The sequence below is a fragment of the Oncorhynchus clarkii genome, chromosome 10 (assembly GCF_045791955.1).
Source record: "Oncorhynchus clarkii lewisi isolate Uvic-CL-2024 chromosome 10, UVic_Ocla_1.0, whole genome shotgun sequence".
In the NCBI taxonomy this organism is placed as follows: Eukaryota; Metazoa; Chordata; class Actinopteri; order Salmoniformes; family Salmonidae; genus Oncorhynchus; species Oncorhynchus clarkii.
The window spans coordinates 76,261,736-76,275,615 of NC_092156.1; the positions used below are offsets into that span (position 1 = coordinate 76,261,736).

The 13,880-nt window shown below is 44.4% G+C and overlaps 1 protein-coding gene across 1 annotated transcript in view; it reads right to left on the reverse strand.

Moving 5' to 3' along the window:
- The window catches only part of LOC139419150 (receptor-type tyrosine-protein phosphatase delta-like), a 228,172-nt gene that overhangs the window by 86,483 nt on the left and 127,809 nt on the right, over positions 1 to 13,880 (reverse strand). The window contains exons 21-25 of the mRNA XM_071169124.1: positions 10,130 to 10,386; positions 7,954 to 8,047; positions 5,375 to 5,605; positions 4,884 to 5,044; positions 4,627 to 4,638 (exon numbers count right to left, since the gene is read on the reverse strand). Of these exons, the coding sequence (XP_071025225.1) occupies positions 4,627 to 4,638; positions 4,884 to 5,044; positions 5,375 to 5,605; positions 7,954 to 8,047; positions 10,130 to 10,386 (755 nt within the window). The remainder of the gene's footprint in view (positions 1 to 4,626; positions 4,639 to 4,883; positions 5,045 to 5,374; positions 5,606 to 7,953; positions 8,048 to 10,129; positions 10,387 to 13,880) is intronic.

Here is a 13,880-nt window from a genome sequence, read left to right on the forward strand (position 1 = left end):
CCAGGCTACATATTACCAGGTGTAGGGAGTAAACTGACTGGTACCCAGGCTACATATTACCAGGTGTAGGGAGTAAACTGACTGGTACCCAGGCTACATATTACCAGGTGTAGGGAGTAAACTGACTGGTACCCAGGCTACATATTACCAGGTGTAGGGAGTAAACTGACTGGTACCCAGGCTACATATTACCAGGTGTAGGGAGTAAACTGACTGGTACCCAGGCTACATATTACCAGGTGTAGTGAGTAAACTGACTGGTACCCAGGCTACATATTACCAGCTGGAGGGAGTAAACTGACTGGTACCCAGGCTACATATTACCAGGTGTAGGGAGTAAACTGACTGGTACCGAGGCTACATATTACCAGGTGTAGGGAGTAAACTGACTGGTACCCAGGCTACATATTACCAGGTGTAGGGAGTAAACTGACTGGTACCCAGGCTACATATTACCAGGTGTAGGGAGTAAACTGACTGGTACCCAGGCTACATATTACCAGGTGGAGGGAGTAAACTGACTGGTACCCAGGCTACATATTACCAGGTGTAAGGAGTAAACTGACTGGTACCCAGGCTACATATTACCAGGTGGAGGGAGTAAACTGACTGGTACCCAGGCTACATATTACCAGGTGGAGGGAGTAAACTGACTGGTACCCAGGCTACATATTACCAGGTGTAAGGAGTAAACTGACTGGTACCCAGGCTACATATTACCAGGTGGAGGGAGTAAACTGACTGGTACCCAGGCTACATATTACCAGGTGTAGGGAGTAAACTGACTGGTACCCAGGCTACATATTACCAGGTGGAGGGAGTAAACTGACTGGTACCCAGGCTACATATTACCAGGTGTAGGGAGTAAACTGACTGGTACCCAGGCTACATATTACCAGGTGTAGGGAGTAAACTGACTGGTACCCAGGCTACATGTTACCAGGTGTAGGGAGTAAACTGACTGGTACCCAGGCTACATATTACCAGGTGGAGGGAGTAAACTGACTGGTTCCCAGGCTACATGTTACCAGGTGGAGGGAGTAAACTGACTGGTACCCAGGCTACATATTACCAGGTGTAGGGAGTAAACTGACTGGTACCCAGGCTACATATTACCAGGTGTAGGGAGTAAACTGACTGGTACCCAGGCTACATATTACCAGGTGTAGGGAGTAAACGGACTGGTACCCAGGCTACATATTACCAGGTGTAGGGAGTAAACTGACTGGTACCCAGGCTACATATTACCAGGTGGAGGGAGTAAACGGACTGGTACCCAGGCTACATATTACCAGGTGTAGGGAGTAAACTGACTGGTACCCAGGCTACATATTACCAGGTGGAGGGAGTAAACTGACTGGTACCCAGGCTACATATTACCAGGTGTAGGGAGTAAACTGACTGGTACCCAGGCTACATATTACCAGGTGGAGGGAGTAAACTGACTGGTACCCAGGCTACATATTACCAGGTGTAGGGAGTAAAACTGACTGGTACCCAGGCTACATATTACCAGGTGTAGGGAGTAAACTGACTGGTACCCAGGCTACATATTACCAGGTGTAGGGAGTAAACTGACTGGTACCCAGGCTACATATTACCAGGTGTAGGGAGTAAACTGACTGGTACCCAGGCTACATATTACCAGGTGTAGGGAGTAAACTGACTGGTACCCAGGCTACATATTACCAGGTGTAGGGAGTAAACTGACTGGTACCCAGGCTACATATTACCAGGTGTAGGGAGTAAACTGACTGGTACCCAGGCTACATATTACCAGGTGTAGGGAGTAAACGGACTGGTACCCAGGCTACATATTACCAGGTGTAGGGAGTAAACTGACTGGTACCCAGGCTACATATTACCAGGTGTAGGGAGTAAACGGACTGGTACCCAGGCTACATATTACCAGGTGTAGGGAGTAAACTGACTGGTACCCAGGCTACATATTACCAGGTGGAGGGAGTAAACTGACTGGTACCCAGGCTACATATTACCAGGTGTAGGGAGTAAACTGACTGGTACCCAGGCTACATATTACCAGGTGGAGGGAGTAAACTGACTGGTACCCAGGCTACATATTACCAGGTGTAGGGAGTAAAACTGACTGGTACCCAGGCTACATATTACCAGGTGTAGGGAGTAAACTGACTGGTACCCAGGCTACATATTACCAGGTGTAGGGAGTAAACTGACTGGTACCCAGGCTACATATTACCAGGTGTAGGGAGTAAACTGACTGGTACCCAGGCTACATATTACCAGGTGTAGGGAGTAAACGGACTGGTACCCAGGCTACATATTACCAGGTGTAGGGAGTAAACTGACTGGTACCCAGGCTACATATTACCAGGTGGAGGGAGTAAACGGACTGGTACCCAGGCTACATATTACCAGGTGTAGGGAGTAAACTGACTGGTACCCAGGCTACATATTACCAGGTGGAGGGAGTAAACTGACTGGTACCCAGGCTACATATTACCAGGTGTAGGGAGTAAACTGACTGGTACCCAGGCTACATATTACCAGGTGGAGGGAGTAAACTGACTGGTACCCAGGCTACATATTACCAGGTGTAGGGAGTAAAACTGACTGGTACCCAGGCTACATATTACCAGGTGTAGGGAGTAAACTGACTGGTACCCAGGCTACATATTACCAGGTGTAGGGAGTAAACTGACTGGTACCCAGGCTACATATTACCAGGTGTAGGGAGTAAACTGACTGGTACCCAGGCTACATATTACCAGGTGTAGGGAGTAAACTGACTGGTACCCAGGCTACATATTACCAGGTGGAGGGAGTAAACTGACTGGTACCCAGGCTACATATTACCAGGTGTAGGGAGTAAACTGACTGGTACCCAGGCTACATATTACCAGGTGGAGGGAGTAAACTGACTGGTACCCAGGCTACATATTACCAGGTGTAGGGAGTAAAACTGACTGGTACCCAGGCTACATATTACCAGGTGTAGGGAGTAAACTGACTGGTACCCAGGCTACATATTACCAGGTGTAGGGAGTAAACTGACTGGTACCCAGGCTACATATTACCAGGTGTAGGGAGTAAACTGACTGGTACCCAGGCTACATATTACCAGGTGTAGGGAGTAAACTGACTGGTACCCAGGCTACATATTACCAGGTGTAGGGAGTAAACTGACTGGTACCCAGGCTACATATTACCAGGTGTAGGGAGTAAACTGACTGGTACCCAGGCTACATATTACCAGGTGTAGGGAGTAAACTGACTGGTACCCAGGCTACATATTACCAGGTGTAGGGAGTAAACTGACTGGTACCCAGGCTACATATTACCAGGTGTAGGGAGTAAACTGACTGGTACCCAGGCTACATATTACCAGGTGTAGGGAGTAAACTGACTGGTACCCAGGCTACATATTACCAGGTGTAGGGAGTAAACTGACTGGTACCCAGGCTACATATTACCAGGTGTAGGGAGTAAACTGACTGGTACCCAGGCTACATATTACCAGGTGTAGGGAGTAAACTGACTGGTACCCAGGCTACATATTACCAGGTGTAGGGAGTAAACTGACTGGTACCCAGGCTACATATTACCAGGTGGAGGGAGTAAACTGACTGGTACCCAGGCTACATATTACCAGGTGTAGGGAGTAAAACTGACTGGTACCCAGGCTACATATTACCAGGTGTAGGGAGTAAACTGACTGGTACCCAGGCTACATATTACCAGGTGTAGGGAGTAAACTGACTGGTACCCAGGCTACATATTACCAGGTGTAGGGAGTAAACTGACTGGTACCCAGGCTACATATTACCAGGTGTAGGGAGTAAACTGACTGGTACCCAGGCTACATATTACCAGGTGTAGGGAGTAAACTGACTGGTACCCAGGCTACATATTACCAGGTGTAGGGAGTAAACTGACTGGTACCCAGGCTACATATTACCAGGTGTAGGGAGTAAACTGACTGGTACCCAGGCTACATATTACCAGGTGTAGGGAGTAAACTGACTGGTACCCAGGCTACATATTACCAGGTGTAGGGAGTAAACTGACTGGTACCCAGGCTACATATTACCAGGTGTAGGGAGTAAACTGACTGGTACCCAGGCTACATATTACCAGGTGTAGGGAGTAAACTGACTGGTACCCAGGCTACATATTACCAGGTGTATGGAGTAAACTGACTGGTACCCAGGCTACATATTACCAGGTGTAGGGAGTAAACTGACTGGTACCCAGGCTACATATTACCAGGTGTAGGGAGTAAACTGACTGGTACCCAGGCTACATATTACCAGGTGTAAGGAGTAAACTGACTGGTACCCAGGCTACATATTACCAGGTGTAGGGAGTAAACTGACTGGTACCCAGGCTACATATTACCAGGTGTAGGGAGTAAACTGACTGGTACCCAGGCTACATATTACCAGGTGTTGGGAGTAAACTGACTGGTACCCAGGCTACATATTACCAGGTGTAGGGAGGGAAAACTATATACTAAATATTCTGCTTCAGTTTCATTTCTTCCCACTATAGTTTCAACATAGCATGATTCTAACAGCTGTAACCTAGGTAACATGATGGTAATCAGAATCTCTAACGGGATAGTAATGAGTGTATCCTTCTTCTTACCTGTCTGGTTTACTGGGTCAACGAAGCAGAGTGAGCAGAACAAGAGAAAGAAATATCATGTTATGACAGAGTTGATCAGAAACCTGAAACTGTCTGTACATTAGTAGTGCTTTCCTCCTCTCCTCTCCTCTCCTCTCCTCTCCTCTCCTCTCCTCTCCTCTCCTCTCCTCTCCTCTCCTCTCCTCTCCTCTCCTCTCCTCTCCTCTCCCTCCTCCTTTACTCCTCTCCTCTCCTCTCCTCTCCTCTCCTCTCCTCACCTCTTGAAGAGTAGGATGGCGATGACGATGCAGACAATGAAGATGACAGCCATTACCGGCCCCACCACCCACAGAAGCCCCTCCTCCTCATCTACGATTGGCTGAGGGTCCACGTCATTGGAGGTCACGGGGTCAGAATAGGGGCTGGTTGAATACATTGTCTAGAGAGAGAGGGAGAGAGAGAGAGAGAGGTTGTGTGTGTGTGTGTGTGTGTGTGTGTGCACGCGCGCGTGTGTGTTTGGTTAGAGAGAGTGTGTGTTATCTGAGGCATACTCGTGTGATGAGTAACTTAAAAACCTGAAGACTTGTTAGCTAATGACGAGGCTTTAGCTCAGTGGGCTAACAGAGAGACCCAGGTTTGACCCCAGGCCAGCACGAAGAACACATGCTTCTGGTGTGTGTCTGCTAATGTGTGTGTGTGTATGTGTGTATGTGTATGTGTGTGTGTGTGTGTGAGTGTGTGTGTGTGTCCACTCCCAGCCCAAACCCACATTATTAGACAGGTCTAGCAGCGCCAGCACGAAGAACACATATTCCTGTCCGTTTTGCAGGGGGCGGTTCCGGAACTCTCCATAGCTCCTCCCATCACCGAGGGTGAACTCCTGGGGGAGGATCTTAAAGTGGGCGGAAACATAGGCCCTGGGATCTGATTGGCTGGCCGGGACCTGGCGATGGACACGCAGCGCCTGGCTCACACTGGTCCTGTTGATCTCTTTCAGGAGCTGGAGGAGAGGGGGGAGTAGAGATGGATAGACAGAGGGGAGGAGAGGATAGAGAGAGGGGAAGAGAGGATAGAGAGAGGGGAGGAGAGGATAGAGATGGATAGAGAGAGGGGAGAAGAGGATAGAGAGAGGGGAGGATAGAGAGAGAGGAGGAGAGGATAGAGAGAGGGGAGGAGGGGATAGAGAGAGGGGAGGAGGGGATAGAGAGAGGGGAGGAGAGGATAGAGAAGGGAGGAGAGGATAGAGAGAGGGGAGGAGAGGATAGAGAGAGGGGAGGAGAGGATAGAGATGGATAGACAGAGGGGAGGAGGGGATAGAGAGAGGGGAGGAGAGGATAGAGATGGATAGACAGAGGGGAGGAGGGGATAGAGAGAGGGGAGGAGAGGATAGAGAGAGGGGAGGAGAGGATATAGAAAGTGGAGGAGAGGATAGAGAAAGGGGAGAAGAGGATAGAGAGAGGGGAGGAGAGGATAGAGAGAGGGGAGGAGAGGATAGAGACAGGGGAGGAGGGGATAGAGATGGATAGAGAAAGGGGAGGAGAGGATAGAGAGAGGGGAGGAGAAGATAGAGAGAGGGGATAGAGATGGATAGAGAGAGGGGAGGAGAGGAGAGGAGGAGAGAGAGAGGAGGTTAAATGTTATTAACAATGGTATCTGGTTTTTACCCATCATCATCATCATCATCATCTTCATATTGTGTTATCATTATCATCTTCATATTGTGTTATCTGGTTATTACCCATCATTATCATCTTCATATTGTGTTATCTGGTTATTACCCATCATTATCATCTTCATATTGTGTTAGGGGGCGGCAGGGTAGCCTAGTGGTTAGAGCGTTGGATTAGTAACCGGAAGGTTGCAAGTTCAAACCCCCGAGCTGACAAGGTACAAATCTGTCGTTCTGCCCCTGAACAGGCAGTTAACCCACTGTTCCTAGGCCGTCATTGAAAATAAGAAAATAAGAATGTGTTCTTAACTGACTTGCCTGGTTAAATAAAGGTAAAAATAAATATCTGGTTATTACCCATCATTATCATATTCATATTGTGTTATCTGGTTATTACCCCATTATTATCATCTTCATATTGTGTTATCTGGTTATTACCCCATTATTATCATCGTCATGTTGTGTTATCTGGTTATTACCAATCATTATCATCTTCATGTTGTGTTATCTGGTTATTACCCATCACTATCATCTTCATATTGTGTTATCTGGTTATTACCCATCATTATCATCTTCATATTGTGTTATCATCATCATCTTCATATTGTGTTGTCTAGTTATTACCCATCATTATCATCTTCATATTGTGTTATCTGGTTATTACCCATCATTATCATATTCATATTGTGTTATCTGGTTATTACCCATCACTATCATCTTCATATTGTGTTATCTGGTTATTACCCATCATTATCATATTCATATTGTGTTATCTGGTTATTACCCCATTATTATCATCTTCATATTGTGTTATCTGGTTATTACCCCATTATTATCATCGTCATGTTGTGTTATCTGGTTATTACCAATCATTATCATCTTCATGTTGTGTTATCTGGTTATTACCCATCACTATCATCTTCATATTGTGTTATCTGGTTATTACCCATCATTATCATCTTCATATTGTGTTATCATCATCATCTTCATATTGTGTTGTCTAGTTATTACCCATCATTATCATCTTCATATTGTGTTATCTGGTTATTACCCCATCATTATCATCTTCATATTGTGTTATCTGGTTATTACCCATCATGATCATCTTCATATTGTGTTATCTGGTTATTACCCCCTTATTATCATCTTCATATTGTGTTATCTGGTTATTACCCATCATTATCATCTTCATATTGTGTTATCTGGTTATTCCCCCATTATTATCATCTTCATGTTGTGTTATCTGGTTATTACCAATCATTATCATCTTCATATTGTGTTATCTGGTTATTACCCAATTATTATCATCTTCATATTGTGTTATCTGGTTATTACCAATCATTATCATCTTCATATTGTGTTATCTGGTTATTACCCATCATTATCATCTTCATATTGTGTTATCTGGTTATTACCCATCATTATCATCTTCATATTGTGTTATCTGGTTATTACCAATCATTATCATCTTCATATTGTGTTATCTGGTTATTACCCATCATTATCATCTTCATATTGTGTTATCTGGTTATTACCAATCATTATCATCTTCATATTGTGTTATCTGGTTATTACCCAATTATTATCATCTTCATATTGTGTTATCTGGTTATTACCCAATTATTATCATCTTCATATTGTGTTATCGTTATCATCTCCATCATCATGCAGTATCTCACCTCATCTAGGTTCATCTGATCAGGGTTGTCACCAGGCTTCATGAACTTCCCTCCTCTCTGTTTCTTCAGAGGAACCACCACCACATAGTAGCCCCTGGCAACAACAACACAACACCTCAGTTATCATGTACAGCTGGGATCATCAACTAGATTCACCTTAATGATGGTCGACTACAGGGATCATCAACTAGATTCACCTTAACGATGGTCGACTACAGGGATCATCAACTAGATTCACCTTAATGATGGTCGACTACAGGGATCATCAACTAGATTCATCTTAACGATGGTCGACTACAGTACAGAGATCATCAACTAGATTTACCTTAATGATGGTCGACGACAGAGATCATCAACTAGATTCACCTTAATGATGGTTGACTACAGAGATCATCAACTAGATTCACCTTAATGATGGTCGACTACAGGGATCATCAACTAGATTCACCTTAATGATGGTTGACTACAGAGATCATCAACTAGATTCACCTTAATGATGGTCGACTACAGAGATTATCAACTAGATTCACCTTAATGATGGTCGACTACAGAGATCATCAACTAGATTTACCTTAATGATGGTCGACGACAGAGATCATCAACTAGATTCACCTTAATGATGGTTGACTACAGAGATCATCAACTAGATTCACCTTAATGATGGTTGACTACAGAGATCATCAACTAGATTCACCTTAATGATGGTCGACTACAGGGATCATCAACTAGATTCACCTTAACGATGGTCAACTACAGTACAGAGATCATCAACTAGATTCACCTTAATGATGGTCGACTACAGGGATCATCAACTAGATTTACCTTAATGATGGTCGACTACAGTACAGAGATCATCAACTCGATTTACCTTAATGATGGTCGACTACAGAGATTATCAACTAGATTTACCTTAATGATGGTCGACTACAGTACAGAGATCATCAACTAGATTTACCTTAATGATGGTCGACTACAGAGATCATCAACTAGATTCACCTTAATGATGGTCAACTACAGTACAGAGATCATCAACTAGATTCACCTTAATGATGGTCGACTACAGAGATCATCAACTAGATTCACCTTAATGATGGTCGACTACAGAGATCATCAACTAGATTCACCTTAATGATGGTCGACTACAGAGATCATCAACTAGATTCACCTTAATGATGGTCGACTACAGAGATCATCAACTAGATTCACCTTAATGATGGTCGACGACAGAGATCATCAACTAGATTCACCTTAATGATGGTCGACTACAGAGATCATCAACTAGATTCACCTTAATGATGGTTGACGACAGAGATCATCAACTAGATTCACCTTAATGATGGTTGACGACAGAGATCATCAACTAGATTCAGCCTCAGGCTAATTTTTTCTTGAGCGGATGGTCAGGGACCCCGGAACATAATTACAAATAATTTATAGACTGCAAATTGACCGCAAGGAGCCCATTTGGTGTTGGAGGGCCAGTAGGAGGCGCACTTTCCTCTGGTATAAAAAATAAAGAAATATCCCAATGCCCCATGGCAGTGATTGGGGACATTGCCCTGTGTAGGATGATGTCTTTCGGATGGGACGTTAAACAGGTATTCTGACTCTCTGTGGTCACTAAAGATCCCATGGTACTTATCGTAAGAGTAGGGTTGTTAACCCCCGATGTCCTGGCTAAATTCCCAATCTGGCCCTCAAACCATCACGGTCACCTAATCATCCTCAGCTTCCAATTGGCTCATTCATTCCCCCTCCTCTCCCCTGTAACTATTCCCCAGGTCGTTGCTGTAAATGAGAACGTTGTCTCAGTCAACTGATCTGGTAAAATAAGGGTTCAATAAATACAAACAACCATATACAGAATCTCTCTATTATACGTGGGAATACATTGGAACACATTTCCTACATTAAAATCACTTGGCGCTGATATGCTGCTGTTTTTTTTATTTTTATAATTGGTCCTAAAATGTTGGAGGGACCAAATAAATAAAATCACAAGCAGGCCACCAGTTGGGGAACCCTGATGTACTGTCCCTCCCTCCCTCCTGATGTACTGTCCCTCCCTCCCTCCTGATGTACTGTCCCTCCCTCCCTCCCTCCCTCCCTCCCTCCCTCCCTCCCTCCCTCCCTCCCTCCCTCCCTCCCTCCCTCCCTCCCTCCCTCCCTCCCTCACCTGACGGTAGTGGTGGTCTGTACGGGCGGTAGTTGAACCGTCACCATCCCGTCTGCGTTGGTCTTCCCCACCAGCGTGGGTTTGGAACGCAGCACGTCCGGGGCGGTTGTCACGGTTACGCGGTGCTGTAGACCTCCGGCACTGTTGCCACGGTTAGTCAACAGGAAGGAGTACTGTGTTTCCGGCTGCAGACCTGTTATCAGCTTCTGGTTCTGTTTACCATCCACCTCAACACTCTGACCCTTACCATACAGGATCTATATAGAGAGAGAGAGATAATCAACACCCTGACCCTTACCATACAGGATCTAGAGAGAGAGAGAGAGATAATCAACACCCTGACCCTTACCATACAGGATCTATAGAGAGAGAGAGATAATCAACACCCTGACCCTTACCATACAGGATCTATAGAGAGAGAGAGAGATAATCAACACTCTGACCCTTACCATACAGGATCTATAGAGAGAGAGAGAGATAATCAACACCCTGACCCTTACCATACAGGATCTAGAGAGAGAGAGAGAGACAATCAACACCCTGACCCTTACCATACAGGATCTATAGAGAGAGAGAGATAATCAACACCCTGACCCTTACAATACAGGATCTATAGAGAGAGAGAGAGATAATCAACACCCTGACCCTTACCATACAGGATCTATAGAGAGAGAGAGAGATAATCAACACTCTGACCATTACCATACAGGATCTATAGAGAGAGAGAGAGATAATCAACACCCTGACCCTTACCATACAGGATCTATAGAGAGAGAGAGATAATCAACACCCTGACCCTTACCATACAGGATCTATAGAGAGAGAGAGATAATCAACACCCTGACCCTTACCATACAGGATCTATAGAGAGAGAGAGATAATCAACACCCTGACCCTTACCATACAGGATCTATAGAGAGAGAGAGATAATCAACACCCTGACCCTTACCATACAGGATCTATAGAGAGAGAGAGAGATAATCAACACCCTGACCCTTACCATACAGGATCTATAGAGAGAGAGAGAGAGATAATCAACACCCTGACCCTTACCATACAGGATCTAGAGAGAGAGAGAGAGAGATAATCAACACCCTGACCCTTACCATACAGGATCTATAGAGAGAGAGAGATAATCAACACCCTGACCCTTTCAATACAGGATCTATAGAGAGAGAGAGAGATAATCAACACCCTGACCCTTACCATACAGGATCTATAGAGAGAGAGAGAGATAATCAACACTCTGACCGTTACCATACAGGATCTATAGAGAGAGAGAGAGATAATCAACACCCTGACCCTTACCATACAGGATCTATAGAGAGAGAGAGATAATCAACACCCTGACCCTTACCATACAGGATCTATAGAGAGAGAGAGATAATCAACACTCTGACCCTTACCATACAGGATCTATAGAGAGAGAGAGAGAGATAATCAACACCCTGACCCTTACCATACAGGATCTAGAGAGAGAGAGAGAGATAATCAACACCCTGACCCTTACCATACAGGATCTATAGAGAGAGAGAGATAATCAACACCCTGACCCTTACAATACAGGATCTATAGAGAGAGAGAGAGATAATCAACACCCTGACCCTTACCATACAGGATCTATAGAGAGAGAGAGAGATAATCAACACTCTGACCGTTACCATACAGGATCTATAGAGAGAGAGAGAGATAATCAACACCCTGACCCTTACCATACAGGATCTATAGAGAGAGAGAGATAATCAACACCCTGACCCTTACCATACAGGATCTATAGAGAGAGAGAGATAATCAACACCCTGACCCTTACCATACAGGATCTATAGAGAGAGAGAGATAATCAACACCCTGACCCTTACCATACAGGATCTATAGAGAGAGAGAGATAATCAACACTCTGACACTTACCATACAGGATCTATAGAGAGAGAGAGACAATCAACACTCTGACCCTTACCATACAGGATCTATAGAGAGAGAGAGATAATCAACACCCTGACCCTTACCATACAGGATCTATAGAGAGAGAGAGAGATAATCAACACCCTGACCCTTACCATACAGGATCTATAGAGAGAGAGAGATAATCAACACTCTGACCCTTACCATACAGGATCTATAGAGAGAGAGAGACAATCAACACTCTGCCCCTTACCATACAGGATCTATAGAGAGAGAGAGATAATCAACACCCTGACCCTTACCATACAGAATCTATAGAGAGAGAGAGATAATCAACACCCTGACCCTTACCATACAGGATCTATAGAGAGAGAGAGATAATCAACACTCTGACCCTTACCATACAGGATCTATTGAGAGAGAGAGAGATAATCAACACTCTGACCCTACCATACAGGATCTATAGAGAGAGAGAGATAATCAACACTCTGACCCTTACCATACAGGATCTATAGAGAGAGAGAGAGAGAGACAATCAACACTCTGACCATTACCATACAGGATCTATAGAGAGAGATAATCAACACTCTGACCCTTATCATACAGGATCTATAGAGAGAGAGAGAGAGATAATCAACACTCTGACCCCTACCATACAGGATCTATAGAGAGAGAGAGATAATCAACACCCTAACCCTTACAATACAGGATCTATATAGAGAGAGAGATAATCAACACTCTGACCATTACCATACAGGATCTATAGAGAGAGAAATAATCAACACTCTGACCCTTACCATACAGGATCTATAGAGAGAGAGAGATAATCAACACTCTGACCCCTACCATACAGGATCTATAGAGAGAGAGAGATAATCAACACCCTGACCCTTACCATACAGGATCTATAGAGAGAGATAATCAACACTCTGACCCATATCATACAGGATCTATAGAGAGAGAGAGAGATAATCAACACTCTGACCCCTACCATACAGGATCTATAGAGAGAGAGAGATAATCAACACCCTGACCCTTACCATACAGGATCTATAGAGAGAGATAATCAACACTCTGACCCTTATCATACAGGATCTATAGAGAGAGAGAGAGATAATCAACACTCTGACCCCTACCATACAGGATCTATAGAGAGAGAGAGAGATAATCAACACTCTGACCCCTACCATACAGGATCTATAGAGAGAGAGAGATAATCAACACCCTGACCCTTACCATACAGGATCTATAGAGAGAGATAATCAACACTCTGACCCTTATCATACAGGATCTATAGAGAGAGAGAGAGATAATCAACACTCTGACCCCTACCATACAGGATCTATAGAGAGAGAGAGATAATCAACACCCTGACCCTTACCATACAGGATCTATAGAGAGAGAGAGATAATCAACACCCTGACCCTTACCATACAGGATCTATAGAGAGAGAGAGATAATCAACACCCTGACCCTTACCATACAGGATCTATAGAGAGAGAGAGATAATCAACACCCTGACCCTTACCATACAGGATCTATAGAGAGAGAGATAATCAACACCCTGACCCTTACCATACAGGATCTATAGAGAGAGAGAGAGATAATCAACACCCTGACCCTTACCATACAGGATCTATAGAGAGAGAGAGAGAGATAATCAACACCCTGACCCTTACCATACAGGATCTAGAGAGAGAGAGAGAGAGATAATCAACACCCTGACCCTTACCATACAGGATCTATAGAGAGAGAGAGATAATCAACACCCTGACCCTTTCAATACAGGATCTATAGAGAGAGAGAGAGATAATCAACACCCTGACCCTTACCATACAGGATCTATAGA